This window comes from Leptopilina boulardi, unplaced genomic scaffold (genome assembly GCF_019393585.1).
Source record: "Leptopilina boulardi isolate dan_hultmark-lab unplaced genomic scaffold, ZJU_Lbou_2.1 LbouV2_215, whole genome shotgun sequence".
NCBI classification, from domain to species: domain Eukaryota; kingdom Metazoa; phylum Arthropoda; class Insecta; order Hymenoptera; family Figitidae; genus Leptopilina; species Leptopilina boulardi.
The window spans coordinates 56,031-74,857 of record NW_026137769.1 but is presented as its reverse complement, the minus strand read 5'-3'; the positions used below and the strand labels follow the sequence as shown (position 1 = coordinate 74,857).

At 26.1% G+C, this 18,827-nt stretch overlaps 1 protein-coding gene across 1 annotated transcript in view; it reads right to left on the bottom strand.

Moving 5' to 3' along the window:
- Positions 1–2,555: 2,555 nt before the first annotated feature.
- The window catches only part of LOC127279324 (fat-like cadherin-related tumor suppressor homolog), a 60,063-nt gene continuing 43,791 nt past the window's right edge, over positions 2,556–18,827 (bottom strand). The window contains exons 15-24 of the mRNA XM_051301617.1: positions 16,511–18,207; positions 14,336–14,575; positions 13,521–13,907; positions 10,857–11,627; positions 9,266–9,403; positions 5,297–7,999; positions 4,847–5,180; positions 4,403–4,543; positions 3,869–4,015; positions 2,556–3,784 (exon numbers count right to left, since the gene is read on the bottom strand). Of these exons, the coding sequence (XP_051157574.1) occupies positions 3,216–3,784; positions 3,869–4,015; positions 4,403–4,543; positions 4,847–5,180; positions 5,297–7,999; positions 9,266–9,403; positions 10,857–11,627; positions 13,521–13,907; positions 14,336–14,575; positions 16,511–18,207 (7,127 nt within the window). The 3' untranslated portion in view covers positions 2,556–3,215. The remainder of the gene's footprint in view (positions 3,785–3,868; positions 4,016–4,402; positions 4,544–4,846; positions 5,181–5,296; positions 8,000–9,265; positions 9,404–10,856; positions 11,628–13,520; positions 13,908–14,335; positions 14,576–16,510; positions 18,208–18,827) is intronic.

Genomic DNA, 18,827 nt, shown 5'->3' with positions numbered 1-18,827 from the left:
CGAGGTTGTAATCTCGAAATTCTCAGTCTTCTCAATTGTTTCGGAAAAATTGAGAATTTTTCGAAACTGAAATCGATTTTTTAAAAAAAACTTTTCAGGAATGTTAATTAATTTTTTGTTTTTTTTTTTCTATGGAGACATTGAAAATGGCAGCACCAGTGATTAATAATAATAAATAAATAAAGGAAGAACTATATAACTTAATAGCGTTAAAATCGAATATGAAAAAGTCGTCTTAATAAAGCTTATTATAAAGTAGTTTTTGCGCATGAAAAAAAAGAGAATTATAAAAAGTATTGAGAAAAGTTCATATTTTTAAGAAATATTCTCTAGAGTTAGACATTTTTTTTTTTATAATTTGTAGCAACTTTAAGTAAAATTTTTTTTTTTGCATTAAATATTTTTTTTTGTATTAAATAATTTTTTTGCCTATAATAAAGTGTAAAATGTAATACAAAAAAAATTTTTTAAATTAAAAAAAAATCTATTTCAGTTTAAATAAATTTTTCCCTCCCTTAAAAAATGGAAAAAAAATTATTTTAATGAAAGTTGCTTCAAATATACTACAATAGTGACGGTATATCGAAATAAAAAAAAAAAAAAAAATGATATTCCACCACTTTAACGAAGACACCAAGAAGATTCCAATTTTTTTTCACATTGCGAAAAAATTAAGATTTTTTCTTCATTTAATTTCAAAATTGAATTTTTCAAATTTTGGAATCTTCCCAATGGCACTTAGACTTTGCTCCGTGATTATTTATTAATTTTTTTTTTTTAGAAAACCCAGTTGATCTCTATTTTTCACAATACAAAGATTGTGGTATTATAACAATCGTCATATAAACATTATTATCATCACAGTAAAAATATTTTATCATCTTTCTTCTTCTTCATTTTTTTTTATCTATTGAACTTGTGCATTTATATCGCCTCCGACAACTTTTTTTTTAGGTAGTTCAGTTGACGTTTTTTATTATTATTATTATTATATATGATGAAAAATAAATTCGGTTTGGCGTGTCACTCAAAAAAAATATTGAATGCACCCTATTTACTCGCATTTTTCGAATTGATTATTACAATTAAAAAATTATTATTATTATTATTATTATACACACCACTAAATAATAGTCATTGGTCTATCGATGCGATTCTTCGAATTCATCCTTAATTTTAATAAATTAATAAAAAAAAAAAATATTGTCAATGCTAATTACTGACAAATAATTAATTGGTATAAAGGAAATAATTACAGGAGACAATAATAATAATATTATTATTAATAATAATAATAATAATTGGACGAATAAAAATGGTCCACGCATAGTGACTATAATTTACTCATCGCTTCGTGTGAAATTTCTTTTTTTTTTAAGAATAACGTAATTTTTTTCTGTTTATTTCTAAATCACGAAGCGATTAAGTACTTGATTTTTTTTTAAATTTTCATTATAATTAGATTTTGTCCAGGATTCAAAATTTCTTGAGGAATATTCAAAAATAAAAAGTACAAATAAAAATTTGTTAGAATATAAGGGAAAATCAGTCATTTTTTTTTTTTTTACTGTTGATGTACAATGATTTACAAATTAAAAAATTCAATTTAATGTTAGAAAAAAAGTCAATTTTTTCCGACAATTATAGAATTTTTTTTTTGTCTATTTTGTATTTTTGTAAAATAATTTTCAAAAATTGTCTAAAAATCTTTGGCAAAATCAAATAAATCAATAAAAATTAAACTTTAAAATTATAATTTAAATTTTTTAGAAACTTTAATTTTTTGAAAATATAAAAAATATATAAAAATAAAAGTAAAAAATAAGAAACAAAAAAATTTATTTAGAATTTTCTCTAAAATTTAATTATTGTCCGAATTTTGTGAAAAAAAAAATCAGCAAATTAATAATTTATAAAAAATTCCAATTTCAAATATTTTAAAATTCAATTAATTTAAAAAATTTTAATTATACATAAATCTTTCAAAATTTAATTATTCAGCAAATTTTTATCTAAAATTCTTTGTCAAATCAATGATTTTTAATAATTTTAATAAACTTTTTTCGTAAAATCCAATTAATATAAAAAAATACTAATTATAAATTTTCTAAATTATTCAATTTGAAATTAAAAAAAAATTTATCAATTAAATTTTATAAAAAATTAAAAAATTTTTATTTATTTTCTTGAAAATTAATTATTTCTAAAAAATGTAAATTGTAAATTTTGAAAAATTCAATTATTATTAATTTTTATCTGTTAGAAAATTTTCATTTTTATTAAAATGCAAATTTTAATGGTTTAAAAGTCTTTAAAATTAATTTATTTACATTTGCGCAATGAAACAGTTTTTTAAATTGTTTTTTTTTTACTCGAATATTTTTTCTCCAAATCTTTATGAAAAATAAGAAAATACGTATTTTAAAAATTTTTTATTTGATAAAAATTATGAAAGTTGTGATTTTTTTTTATATTTAACGTCGTTAGAAGCCGAATATTTTTGAAGTGCATTTTTCTCTCTCTAAGTAACAAATAAAAAATAATATTCTGTGTAAAATAAGTTCCAATTTTCTTCTATTTGTTTTTGGGTTATGTGGTGAAAAAAAAAATAATTACAACGGAAGCATGTAAAAAAATTAAAATTAACCCTAAAAAGTGATTCGGCCTTTGTCTTACGTGAAATTTAAAAAAATCATAACTTCCACAATTTCTATCAAATAAAGAAATAAAAAAATACATATTTTCTCATTTTTCATCAAGATTTCGGGAAAAATATTTTTGAATTAGTCTCACATAAAAAAATTGATAAAAAAAAAATAATTCCATACATTATTAACAATTTTTTCGATTCTTTAGAGCAAAAATTTTTTTTCCCCAACATTAAATTGCAATTTTCCAATCACTGTACGATGGCACAAATGGAATATTTAATAATAAAAATTATTGAATCCTGAACAAATGTCCATAATTGAAAATCGCATCGTAACTCTAGCTAGCTGCCTGTACACGAGATTTTGCCTTAAAAGATAAATTTATAATAATTAATTATAATATTATTAACTATATGTACAAAATTGCATATATATATATATATATTTATAATTTTTTTTTTCATCAATATATATATATATATATATATATATATATATATATATATATATATTTATATATTAAAACAGTCTTTGCTCGAGAGCACAACGATGATTAATAAAACGTCACACAGATGTTTGTGTAACGCTACCAGTGAGCCAGGCTCGGCCATTTTTATTATTCTTGTGCTCAGGAATTTCATACTCGGAGTCATCAATCTCACAGAGATTTGTTGAGAGATCACTATTGCTTGTTGCACCGCCAAGAAGTGAATTTCTCTCCTCGAGTGTTGTGATGACTGAGCCAATATCGTCGACATCGTCACCTTTATTATTGTGACATCGATTGCGTCGCGTGCTGGGAAAACCATAAGGCACTACGTCGTCTTCGTCCTCGTCATCTGACTCAAGGCAACCGCCATCCAATCGTCCGTTGAGTGGATGATGTGCCTCATTTTCCGTGTCCGTATGTATATTGTAATGTGGCAAATATGAATTTGGATGTCGTAAATAACTCTCCGAATCTTTGTATTTATATTCACCTTCACCGCCACTATCAAGGGGATTTAAACGTTGTGATTCAGGACAAAAATGCTCGGAAAAATCCGTACCACATTCTGAATCGCCAACGTATTCAGATTCTTGATCCTCGTTTAATGTTTCAATATCGCGCGTTGTGTCTATTGGACCGTGCACTGAAAATATATATTTTTTTTTTGATAATTTTTTATTTCGACTTTACCAAACGTTAAAATGAAAAATAATTTTCAAAAACTCACTTGACGGCAATTGATGTGTGTTTGACTCGTTGCTTTCGTTACTGTGGAAACTGGATGAGTCTGGAACTTCACTTCCAGGAACTTCTGTGATATTTGGTAATGGGTTCTGATTTGGTCTGACCCAGTCTGAACAGTCCCAGTGATAGCCTAAAAATATATAAAAAAAAATTACTAAACTGTAATAAAAAATAAAATTATATTTTTAAATCGCAAAAGCAATTTAAAGCTCTCAGTCTCAAGCTTCTCAATAGTTATAAAACAGGCAAAATAAGCTTATTGAGAAAATAAAGCAAAAATGGCGTAATAAATATATTTTTCATCTCCCACTTGGAAAATTCAAATATCTATATTTTTTACCCCCTTTGATAAAATTTGATAAAAATGTTTAATTTGTAAATTTTAGAAGTGAATTTAAACAAAAATGTTACTTTATTTTCAAAAAAAGAAAAAAAACATACTCTAGTTTTTCAGAATAAAGAAGATTTTGAGGTTAGAATACAATTTTTTTTTCTGACGCCACCGATATTAACTTACCGCCAACAATGCGAGGATCATCCTCGATAACCGAGAGAGATGTTACAGATGTACCACCTCCGTGTGGTATCTGCCGGGTAGAATTTAGTAGAAGTCCTCCAGTGGTCAGCTCTGATACCACTGGGCTCGCTCGTCTCAGGTCTGTTAGTACATACACGACACGCTCTTGTTAATTAGTATTGCCATTTCAAAAAACATACATCAATTTCAAAAAATGTTTCATTTTCAAAAATATAAATAATTAAATCCAAATGAAAGGAATTAATTTTTCCATGAAATCATTTTTTAATTGATATTTTTTTTTCATATAAAATAGAAGATGAGCTACATGCCGCAAGCGAAAATAAAAAAGTAAGAAGCTACGCTTTGAGTGTAGATATTTTTTTTTTTTTATAAGATTTGGAATTTTTTTTTTCGGGGAAAAGGGAATATGGTCGAACTTACCATTCTTAATTTTAGCAGCATCGGAGATGAATGAAGCTAGTTGCATTTGTTCCTGCCATGAGGATTTATGTAGACTATCATTGTCACTACCGGCAGAATTTCCACCCACTGGAATTGAATGACCTAACGATGGAGGAGGTACAGGAGTACGACGATTCAAATTACGTAGATAATCAGGTGGAATTATTTCCAATTCATCGCCAGCGCTTCCATAACTTCGTAGCGTATCCAAATTATTTAAAGCCACTGCCGCTGTATTACTATACGCGACCGGCTCATTATTCGAGCTAGGAGTATAGGAAGCGGGTCTAGGGGGACATTGGGGAGGTTCTCTCTGCAAAAAAAAAAATAAAAACACACTCACACTCTCCATTTTTTGTATCAGCAGCGAAATTAACAAAAAAACTGCTAGATAGAAGACATGCGTCTCACTATTATAAAAATAATTACCTGTATCACTTCCAAATTACTCAATTTAGAGCTCCGCTTAAATTCGTGTTCATTGCTCCTCGCTGAATTGAGTACAATTTGTTTCCTCGTTTCATTATTGATATGATTTGCCCTCGCACGATTCCTCTTGCTTCTTACCTTTCGGCAAGTGACAAATATAATAATTAAAATAATATTCGCTCCCAATGCTATTCCAATCCACATCAAATGCTCCCCAGATATATGAAGACTCTTTGAAATTATCGATGTAAACGCTGGATTTCCACAATTATTTCCCGTCATATCGGCAGGACATATACAACGATAACTTCCCAATTCATTGATACAAGTCCCGCCATTTGAACAAGGATTACTTTCACATTCATTAATATCATTTTCACAACGTTCGCCTCTAAAACCCTGGCATTTACAAATTGGTCCATTGTTTCCCTCCTCGCAAACACCGCCATGAATACAGGGATTTGGACTGCAATATCTTCCAAATTCACAGCGTTTACCACTTAAACTGGGTCCAACGCATTCGCAAATGAAATCTCCACCTTCTGGTACCAAACGGCATCTTCCTCCATACAAACATGGTGATGATGCACAAGGATCGGTATCAATTTCGCAAGCAATTCCAGTAAATCTTCCATGACATTCGCATTCGTAATTCTCGTTTCCAGTTTCCTTACAAGTGCCTCCATTTTGACAAGGCTGCGATCCGCAAATTCCAGGTGGAGTTAGTATTATTCCGGCGTCACAACTAAATTCCACATTGGCAAATCTTTTCAGTACCGCAACACTACTGGCACCACTCATGTGAAGTGGTATTGATATTTTTGCAATTCTCATATCATCCATACAGCCAATAAATCCCCTTTGTACATCCTCAAAACCCAAAATTGATGGATGCTGCCTAACTTCGGCGCCAAGATACAAATCATCAGATTGTAAATTCAAAATCTCGTTATTTCCCGGTGCTGCACCGTGAGCAAAATATTTTCCATCCACCACAACTTTAGCGCTATTTCTCTCCCTCTCCAATTGTATCTCATGCCATTGTCCATCGCTAACGTAAGTACTACTAACTCTCACCAATCCCTCACCGCTACCCAAATCAAAACGATATTGCACCACTCCGTTGGCAATTTCCAAAATATTATAATCCACCTTACCGGCTGCGTACATCAAACTTCCCGTCATCTGCACTGTTCTTATTCTCAACGACAATTGCAAACGATCCTCAATCGTTTCCCTAACAATAGTCTTATCAATTTTATATCTAGCGTAACTCTTTCCACTAAATGAAATCGGATTTCTCGCAATATAACACGAATCATCGTGACATTTTGAGATATTAATTTCACAACTCTGCCCCGCAAATCCCTCCGGACACTGACACGAATACCCCTGTATTGATGAATCAGGTATGCAAATCTTAAAAATTGGACAAGGATCCCTTGCACATTCATTAACAACAACTTCACAATGACTTCCCGCATAGCCCTCCTTACAATTGCAATCCATTTTATGCCTGTGCTTTGGTGATACAAAACTTGTCACATCCGTTGATATCGCTGCAATTTGCATTGGATCCAATACAATACTATCCTCACAATCGCCATATAAACAGTAACCCTTCGTACATTTAAAACGTACAATTTCCTCCACAACCAATTTTGTCGATTCCTCCAATTCCTCAACATGTTGATTCAATGCCTCTCTCACCACTTCCGAACTGTAAAATCCATTTGTCTTACGTACCGCAAATAGAAGATCAAGATCATTATGTATCTGTCGTTTAAATCTCGTCGAATTACGTAAAGCTCGGGATTTTATTAAATTCGCCTCATCAGTTGACGATTGTACACTAATTATTACCACATCCTTTAAACGACAATTCAATGCATTGCGAACAGTTCTCAAAAATCCTTTACGATGACTCAAAACAAAATCCTCTGGACTCACTTCACGAAAGCGTATTATCACCGAATTTATCAACATTTTTTCATTTATCAATTCAACGCTCACCTTTACAATTGTATACGAAAGGAATTTACTATCCGTTACTGTGACATTTAATCTGTATTCTCCCACATCTAAACGTGGTAATGCAACAAGTGTACCGTCCAATTTATCAATTTGAAATAAATCTATATTTGGATTAGGTGACGATGGCGCTAAACTATACAAAAGTGTATCATATTGATCTTTATCCGAGGCATGAACTCTACCGATAACACCACCTGGATATTCATCCAAATAAGAATTAATAACAATTTCAAGTGGCGTGACAATTGGTGGATATTGTGATTCTTCAATTATTTTCACAACCACATAGGCATCAGAATAAAGTGGTGGACTTCCATTATCAAAAACGCGTATATGAAGAATATATTTGTCCTTAATGCGATTATTGAATTTTGTCGCTGTACGCAATGAGCCATCTTGCTCAAGACGAAATGAATTACCCTCATTGCCAGAGCGAAAATCAAAAGTATAGGGATCAGAATTTGGCGATATATCCTGATCGGTTACCATAAATTGAAGAACAACATGTCCAATTGGTTTGTTTTCTTGAATAATTGTTGTATAATTTGCTTGTGAAAATTGTGGTGGATTATCATTTGCATCGAGTATTTCGATATTTACCATTACAAAACTTGTTAATGTTGGTAGACCTGAATCACGGGCATGCACCTCAAGAATGTAATTTGATATCTGTAATCAAATAATTGTCAAAATGTATAATTACATTTTAGAGTTAAAAATACTAACCACATATGAATAAATTTATCAAAATTAATTAATTAATCAATCAGAAAATCGATAACTATAAAATCTACTTTATCATCAAAACTACTTTACCTACTTTACCTGCTGACCGATAAAACTTATCTTAAGACCTGAGCAGAATAGAAACGTAACCGAAATTGGAATCTGAAACGCAACCAGAAGAATGAGTTAGAAAAGAATAGACATATTGTTTGTCCTTCTCTAACTCATTATTCCGGTTGCGCTTGCGGTTACGATTCCGGTTAAGGTTCCTATTATGCGTTATCTATTTTCTAACCAACAAAAACTTTTTTAAACTCAACTTAACCTCACTTCTTTTTCAATTTTAACGGATTTTTCCAACTATAATACAACTTTTTCAAAATAAACTTAACCTATCTTTTTTAATTTTAACAAATTTTTCCGCATAACAACTTTTTCGAAATTTTTTTTAACTTTTTAAAAATCAACTTAACCTAACTTTTTTGAATGAATAATTTTTTCAACTACATATATAACAACTTTTTCAAAATTAAGAATTAACTTAACCGAATTTTTTGTCAAAGTGTTACTAACATTTAACCTAACTTTTTTAATTGTAACGTATTTTTCATTAATGTTTTTGATATGGTTAGTATAATCGATTAAATTTAATTTTAAAAAATTTACTCCTACTACGTGAGATTTTCAATAAAAATATTTTTGTTTCTTAACTGGAATATTTTTTTTTCGAAATTGTTATGAAAAATAAAAAAATTACGTATTTTTTTATTTCTTTATTAAATAAATATTGTGAAAGTTATTATTATGATTTTTTTTTTAATTTAACGCCGTTAGAAGCCGAAAACTTTTAAAGTGCGTCTTTCTCTCTCTCCAAATAACAGATAAAAAATAATATTATACATAAAATTTGTTTGAATTTTCTTCAATTTTTTAAATATTTAGTAAAAAAAAACTAACTAAAAAGGAAGCAATTAAACAAATTAAAATTAAGTCTAAAAAAGTGACTTTTCTCAAAATTCGGCTTCTAACTTATGTTACATTTAAAAAAAATCATAACTTCCATAATTTTTATCAAATGAAGAAATAAAAAAATACGTATTTTCTTATTTTTCATAAAGAATTTAAAAAAATATATATTTGAGTAAAAAAATTTTTTTTTGAATGTAAATCTCACGTAAAATGCCTCATATATTGGTTTTCGAAACTTACCGTTTCACGATCAAGAGGAGCTGCCACTGATATTACTCCAGTTTTTTCATCAATAGTAAATTGTTTTAATTTATCGCCCCTTTCTATGAAATATGAAACTATACCATTTTCTTCGCTATCCAAATCATTTGCATAAACCTGGAATTAAAAATTATTTTTTTAAAATTAATTTTCACTCTCTTTTTTTTAAATACATTTCAATAATTTATTGAAAACATCTAAATTTTTTTTTCCAATTAGAAAACAAATTAAATAATTATTGTATTAATTAATATTTAATTTTATAATTAATTTTAATAATAATTAATTTTTTTTTTAAATTAGAAAACAAACTAAATATTTATTGTAATAATTAATATTTAATTTTATAATTAATTTTAATAATAATTAATAAATAAATATTAAATAATATTTTAATAATGAAAAAATTCGTTAGCAAATTTATCTATTGCATTTATTTGTTTAATGGAAAATTCTAATTCTATGAATTTCTTGCAATGTTTATTAATTAAAAAATTATTTAAAAAAAATTTTTGACAACAAATTTTATTATTTTCCATTTTAAAAAGTAATTTTTTTTGCATTGTGGACTTTAGCTTCGTATTTTTTTCTATTTTATTTTCAATATTAATAATTATAAATTAAACATCAAAAAATTTTTATTATTTTTTCAAATTTTGAAACATAATGGATGTTTCTTTTTTAATTTATCAATTTATTTTCAAATTATATCCTAAATATTTCCTAAATAATTCCAAAATTTTTTTTTAAATTTGATTATTTTCAAATTTAATTATTTTTATTGATCGATTTTTAAGAAAGGACTATTAAAATTTTTTTGTTTTTTGTTATTAGGCAACAAATTTTTTCTTTTTTTTTTTAATTTAAAATCAAAAAATGTTTTACATTATAAAAATTTAAAAAAATATATAAATTTTTGACAATTTTAGAAATACTTTTTGAGAAAATGAAAAAAAACTGTCGATAAAAAATATTAATAATTCTGGAAGAAGTTGAATTTTAAAAGAATTACCAGTAAAATTTCAATTAATCAAAATTTACATTTTGTTTATTTTTTGTTACCTTTTTTTTTGAAATTAGAATCATATTTTATTATTGAAAATTGAAGAAAAATAATTTTTATCTGTTTTATAATTTTTTTTTCAAAATTTATTTACAAAATTTTATTTATGAAAAAATTAAATTTTTTCAATTGTTCTAATTGGTCAGAATGAAATTTTCGATTTTTTTTCGATGAAATAATAAATATAAGAATATATAATAAATATAAATATAAGAATAAATAAATAAATAAATAAAAAAATATAAAAAAAATTGACGATGAAAACTATAAAAATTTGGTTTTTTTAGATTTTCAATTTAAATATAAAAATAAATAAAAAAGTAAAGTATAATAATAAAAGTAAAAAAGTAAATAAATATAAATAAATAAATAAATAAATAAATATTAAAAATATAGAAATAAAAATTTTATGATATTATATAATTTAATAAATTTAAAAGAAATTAATTTTATTTCTAAATTAATAATTAATTCTGTTAATGAATTTAAAAGAAAAAAAAAATTTACCTGCGTCACTTTTTCGCCAACAGCCGAATTCTCTCTCACCGCTGCTCTATACGAAACTTCACTAAAAATTGGCGGATTATCATTACTATCAAGTACGGTAATATTCACCGTGGCATGATTACTCAACGGTGGAATCCCTCCGTCAACTGCTTGAATTGTCAAAAAATAATCCCTCGCCCTCTCATAATCCAATTGTTCAGCAATTGCAATAACTCCTGTTTGTGCATTAATTTGAAATTTTTTATGCTCATTCCCACCAATAATTGAATAATAAACATCAGCATTGACACCAGTATCTTTTGATGTGGCAAGTACGCGCGACACTTCAGTGCCAATTGCATCAATTTCTGGTACGCGTGCAAAATAAAATTTCGATGTGAATTCCGGTGGATTGTCATTAATATCCTGAACATTAACAACAAGCGAAGCGACGCTTATTAATTGTGGTGTTCCTTGATCCATTGCTTGAATAGTAACATTGTACATTGCCTTTGTCTCACGATCCAATGGTTTTGCAAGTGTTATAATTCCACTGTCGGTGGCAATTCGAAAATGATTATTAGCCGAGTCAATGAATTCATAGCGAATCTTACGATTAATTCCAATGTCATCGTCAGTGGCGTGAACTTTTGTCACTAGTGTACCAACTTCAACATCCTCGGGTAATGTTGTACTGTAGGATTGCATCATGAATTTTGGTGCATTGTCATTTAAATCGGAAACAAGAATTTCCAATTGTGACGAACATTCCCAGGTCGGTTTGTCACGATCCTGTAACGAAAAAAAAAAATACAATTTTATTTATTTTTAAAAAGAAAAATTCAAGTGAAGATTACATAAAGTAGGAAAAAAAAACTCCTTTGGTTTTGTATTTTTTTGGTGGTCAATTATGTAATTTCAAATTCAATATCAAATTTACTAAATTTCAATTCAAAGTTCATTTTTAGTTTCACTAATTTTTAATTTTAAGTTCACTTTGAATTTGAAATTCAATTACACTTTGTATTTCAATTTCATCAATTTTTAAATTTAACTTGAATATCAATTTCACTAATTTTCAATTTCAAATTCAATATTAAATTTACTAATTTCAATTCTAATTTTACTTTCAATTTCAATAATTTTTAATTTTAATTTCTCCAATTTTAATTTTTTAATTCACAATCAATTTTACTTTCAAATTCACTTCCACTTTCAATTTCCATAATTTTTAATTTTATTTCATTTTTAATTTCTTCAATTTAAAATTTAAAATTTACTTTCAAATTCACTTTAAATATTTATTTTAATTTCACTTACAATTTCACATTTAATTTAAATTTAAGCAAATTTTCAATTAAAAAAGTAATTTTTAATTTTAAATTAAATTTCTCTAATTTTCAATTTAAAATTAAATTTAAATTTTTAAGTTAACTTTCAATTACTACAATTTTAAATTTTAAATTCAGCTTCCATTTTACTTTCAAATTCACATCCACTTTCAATTTTAATTTCTTTAATTTAAAATTCACTCAAAAATTTCAAATTTAATTTCAATTTCATCAATTTTTAATTTTCAATTAACTTTCAATTTTTGTTTCAATTTTAATTTCTTTAATTTAAAATTTAAAATTCACTTAAAATTTCAAACTTAATTTCAATTTCATCAAATTTTAATTTTAAATTAACTTTCAATTTTTGTTTCAATTTTAATTTGTTTAATTTATAATTTAAAATTCACTTAAAGTTTCAAATTTGATTTCAATTTCATCAATTTTTAATTTTCAATTAACTTTGAATATTTGTTTCCATTTTAATTTCTATAAATTTTAATTTTTATTTAACTTTTAATTTTAATTTTTATAATTTGAAATTGTAAATTCAATTTCAAATTCACTTTCAATTTCAGTTTCTTTGATGTTCAATTTTAATTTGACTTATAATTTCACTTTCTCTTTCGATTTCACTAATTTTTCATAATTATTGGAAATAAAAATAGAGAAATTAAATTTTAAAATTAACTACAAATTAAAAGTGATTGAAATTTGAAGTTTAATTGAAGTTGAAAATGTACTTAAAATTGAAAATTTGTGAAATTATATTTAAAAATGAAATTGAATGAGAATTTAAAATTGAAAATTATAGGAATTGTTATTGGAATTAAAAGTGATTTTGAAGTTGAAATTATTATTAGAGAAGCAATTGAATGTAAACTTAAAATTGAAAATTAGAGAAATTGAAAGTAGAATTAGAATTTCTTTATTTTTCCCAAGAAAACCATTAGAGTAACAATTGAAAGTGAAATTTTAAATGGATGTGAATTAAAAATTATAGAAATTGTAATTGGAATTGAAAGTAAATTTAAAATTAAAATTTATTTATTTTTCCCAGAAAAACCACGAAAGCAACAATTAAAAGTGAAATTTTAACTGAAATAAAATTCAAAATTGAAAAGTAGAGAAATAAAAAATAAAAATGATTTTGAAATTAAATTTACAATTGGAAATTAAACAAATTGAAATTGTAAGTGAATTTAAAATTACATAATCGACTCCTATTTAGATGTTTATCAATAGATTGACTTAAAAATTTGAAAAAATTAAAGTTATTTGAATATTTTTTTTTTTTAAACACAAGTAAAAATAAAAATTCTTTAATCCCAAAATTATTACAAACAAAACTCACCTGTACATGTGCAGTGAGTGAATATTTCGCCTGTGTTTCCCTATCCAATTGTCCAACAGTTTTCAAAACACCAGTGTCTTTATCCAATGAAAATTTCTCTTTATTATCACCAGTGAGATAGAAACGTAATTTTGCATTTTCCTCATCGTCATAATCAGTTGCCAAAACAGTTAGAACATAAGTGCCTGGATGTGAACCCTCGGATAAAATTTCTCTATATCTATAGTGAAGACAATATGGTGGATTATCATTAACATCCAAAATTTCAACAGTCACTTTTGTTTCAAACACAAATTTCCCATCTGTTCCAACAATTGACAATTCATATCTGTCCGTTGTTTCTCTGTCCAGGGATTTTGCCACAAATACTTCACCGGTTGAACGAACCTACAGAGGAAAAAAGAAAAAAATTCTTATAATTTATAATTTTCCAACTTTTTACAATAACTAGAAATCTCATTTTTTTGTACGCTTCGCACAAATTGAAATTCCATCAAATTAAATTTGTCTTACTTCTTTAATTTAAAATTAAATTAATTTTTGTCTAAATTGAAATTCTGCAACATTGATAAATGGAAAAAAAAATTGGAAATTTTATAAAATGAAAATTCTAAATTTTTTTCAATTAAAATTTCCAATTTTTTTGAATGAAAGAATGAAGATTCTTTTAAATTACTATTCTGTAAAAATAATAATTAATAATTAAATAATAATTTTAAAAAATTAATTTTACTGCTTATTGATGCGTTTTGAAAATTTATTTTCAAAATTAAAAATAATAGTAAATATTAATTTTTGGAAATTTCTTTACAAACCTGAAACTGTGATCGAGAATCTCCAGCCGTAATGTAGAAATCAACTGAAGTATTCATATCAACGTCTTTATCGGCTGTCATCAATTTAACAAGAACTGTTCCTGGAAGAGCATTTTCCTTAACTGAAGCTTCATAAGGATCGTCGACAAATACTGGTGCATTGTCATTGTAATCCTTCAATTTAATATGCACTGAAGTTCGTGCAAAATGTTTTGGATTTCCATTATCAGTTGCAACAACCTGAAGAAGAAATTAATTATTTAAATTTATCTTCTATTTTTTTTTAAATCTCGTTTTTTCCACATTCACTCACAAATCTTAAATTCAAGTAGTTAGAAATGCTTTTTTATTTTTTCAAAAAAATAATTTTTCTACTAATTTAAACAGAAAATTGTTTTTTTTTTTTTTTTTTTTGAAAAAATTAGGAAAAAAAATTAATTAGGACAAAAAAAACATTTTTAATCTTAAAAATATCAGAAGCAAGACCAGAAGAAAAAAAAATTCTCAGTATTTTACTTTAATAATAAATTATTCAAAATAATTCGAATTTTTAAATTCAAAAAACGATTTTTTAATACAAAAATATTGAAAAATTAAATTATTTTACAAAAACAATTTTCGTGCCGATTTGTATATTAATTTTGTGCTGATACGAATTTTTTTTTTTTTTTTTAAATAATAATTAGGACCAAAATTTAAAAGAAATATATATATATTTTTTAAGCTCAAAAATGCCTTTCCTATGTAATAAAAAATAAATAATTGTGATGAAGACTTGAAGAAAAAAAAAAATTCAAAATAATTCAAAATTTTAAATCAAAAAACGATTTTTTATTTCAAAAATATTCACAAATTACTATTTTCCAAATACAAATTTTGTGCTGAATTTTGCCAGTCGATCACAAAAAAGAAAGAAAACATTTAATATAAATTAAAAATTTTTCAAAAAATTAATTTTTAAATTCAAAAAAATAATTTTTTATCCGAAAATATTCAAAAATTATTATTGTTCAAAAAAAAAAAAAAAAATTGTGCTAAATTGCCCTAGTCTGCCTTAAAATGAAAATTTAAAATAGAATTAAAAAATTCTAATTTTTCGTAAAATGTTTTAATAGTTCTTTTTTTGAACTAGGCTAGAACAATTTAGCAAACAATTTTATTTTTAAATATTTTCAGATAAAAAAATGTTTTTTTTTTGTATTTTAAAATTAATTTACTTTGAATTTTTTTAAATTTTTTTCTAAATGTTTTAATTATTATTATTTTTTTTTTTTTGTGATGAACTACAACAAAATTTTTTATTAAAAAATAATAATTTTTAAATATTTCTGAATAACGAAATATGTTTTCTTGATTTTTAAAATTATTGATTTATTTATGAAATATTTAGAATTTATTTCATAAATATTTTAATTGTATTTTTTTTATATTTATTTAGTGTTTAATATAGTATAAAATTTATTTTCGAAATAAATAATTTTTGAATATTTCTGAGTTTAAAAAATAACAATTTTTGAATTTTTAAATTAAATTATTTCCGAAAAAAAATATTAATTTTATTTTAAATAATACAATTGGTTTTTTTTTGCCCTCCACTTGTAGAATTCATCAAAAAATTAATTTTTAAAAAATAATTTTTTTTCGTATATTACTTCTTTAAAAATAAAAAAAATCATTAGTTTTCATTTTCAATTTTTATTTTCAACAATTTTATTTGATATAATTATTTTTTAGACAAATAACATTTGTTAGAGTTTTTTTTTTTTTTTTTTAAGAATTTTTAATTAACAGAATTTTTAGGCACCGAATTCTTAAAACGCCGAATTTTTATTTGTCCAAAATCGCAAATGACCGAACAAACAATAGATTTCGGCGCGATTTTAAAAATTCTCCAATCACAATTTTCTTGACAACTTTTGATTGGAGAATTTTTAAAATCGCGCCAAAATCTATTGTTTGTTCGGTCATTTGCGATTTCGGACAAATAAAAATTCGGCATTTTAAAAATTCGTATATATAAGAATTCTGTTAAGTAAAAAATTTGTTTAATAATGAAATTTTCTCAAAATATTAATTCGAAAAATAAAAATTCATAGCTAAAAAATAAATAAAATTTTTTAAAATAAAAATTTAAAGAGATTTTTAAATCACGCGCTTAAAAATTTTCCCACATACTTGAAATTTATATTCCGCCTGTTTCTCCTTATCCAATTGAACCAATGTCGAAATCCATCCAGTGTATGCATCAATGGTAAAAATATTCGCCAATTCACCAATATCAGTACCAAATGAATATCTCACTTCTCCATTACTACCAAGATCCTTATCATGTGCAACAATTTTCAATATCGTTGTACCCTCCTCAATATTTTCCGCCAAATTCAAAACATATGGATTACTCTCAAATTTCGGTGCATGATCATTTTCATCTAAAACTTGAAGTGAAATTTCCGCCAATGCAGTCAACGGTGGACTTGAATCAGTCTCAGCTAAAATTCCAATTAAATGATGATCTCTAATTTCACGATCCAATGCTTTTATCAATGTAATTTGTCCATTTTGATCGATATCAAATAAATTCGATTCCTCCAATCCAGGAACAATTCTATAACGAACACTACTATTTGTAACGGTTTTTAATTTTGTTATCACTGTTCCAACAATCGATGCCTCCGAATAGAAAAATTTCTCATTCATTCTCTCAAAAAGTGGTGGCACATCCTCAGGACCAGTGATGTAAATATTTAACGGCACATCGGCATGATAGGTTTTTAGTCCTCTATCTTCAGCGCGTATGAAAATTTGAAAAAGTTGATTCTCCCAAACGGTGGCATTTTTAATTAAAAATAATGCTCCCAATTCTGAATTAATGCCAAATAATCCCTTTGCTTTTGAATCTTGTGGTTCGTATATTGAATATTCAATCCTTGCTGCGTCACCTTCATCAGCGTCAATTGCTTTCACCTTCAGGAAAATTGTATTTAAACTCAAATTCCCGGCAATTGTTGCCTTATATTCGCCTAGTAGAAATACAGGTGAATTATCATTTTCATCACCGACTTTTACTCTCACCATTACAAAACCAGATCTTCCACCACCGTCCATTGCCATAATATTAATCTCATATAATTTTCGATATTCACGATCTAATTTTTTTCTCGTTACAATTTCACCAGTTTGTTTATTAATATCAAAAATATCTCTCATCATTTCCGATGGTATTGAATAAGAAATTTCACCATATTCACCAAAATCCTCATCACTTGCTATCACTTGTGTAACAAGTCTTCCCGGTAATTGATTCTCCAAAACTGTCACCTCAACAATTGGATTTGGAAATTTGGGATTATAACGATTAGCAGGTAAAATTTCAATTTTAACCCTAGCAAAACTTGTATAAACACCATCCGTTACAGAAACATTTAAAAGTTGTAATTTATTATCGCCAAAATTTTGCATATTTATCAATGTTATTATACCTGAATATGGATCAATATTATAGGTTTGTTGATCATTGCCACCGACAATTGTGTAAATTAATTTATCATCAATAAAATCGGGATCACTTGCTGTTACAACAATGACAAATTGACCACGTTCAGCGTGTTCGGATAAAAAACATGAATAAGATGGTTGCTCAAATTTTGGTGGATTGTCATTCATATCGATAACTGTTACCCAAACGTGTGATGTACTTGATAGTGAAGGAACACCACGATCAATTGCAATCACAGTGAAATGATGTGAGTCGTGAGTTTCATGATCGAGACTTCGTTTTAAAAATACAATTCCCTCGTCGGGATCAATGTGAAATAGATCTTTACTGTTGTTTGTGTCGTTTTGAATTGCGTAGCGAACTTTTTGATTTATTCCTGTGGAAGAAAAAAAAAGTTAATAAAAAAAAATTAATTCCATTTAATTGGATTGAAAAAGAGAAAAATACAAAGTTCTACATAAAAAAAATCGTAATTTTTTGGTAGCGTACACTAGGTTTAATATTTGGGAAACAAAGAATATTCTTCTGGAAGTTTTTGTGATTTTTGTATCTCTAGAATATGAGGAATAAGATTTTGGGATTCGCGTCAAACTCCGTTTGTTATTTTTCGAACCTAACCTCCAAATAATGATGAAAAGTTACTAAATACTTCGTAATAATTAAAGAAGGGGAATTTTTAAGGTTTAACCTAACCTAACCTAACCTAACCTAACCTAACCTAACCTAACCTAACCTAACCTAACCTAAATAACGATGAAAAGTTATGAAATACTTCGTTAATGGAACAAAAAAGGAATTATTTTGATTTATTGCAAAAATTAGGATTCTCTATAAGGTTATGCGTCGATTTAACAACTTTTTTTAAAAAAATGCACTAGGTTCAATATCTCTGAAAAATCCTTTATTCTCCTGGAAGTTTTTGTGGATTTTGTATCTTTAGAGTCCAAGGAACACGATTATAGGGTTCGCGTCAAACTCCGTTTGCTATTTTTCGAA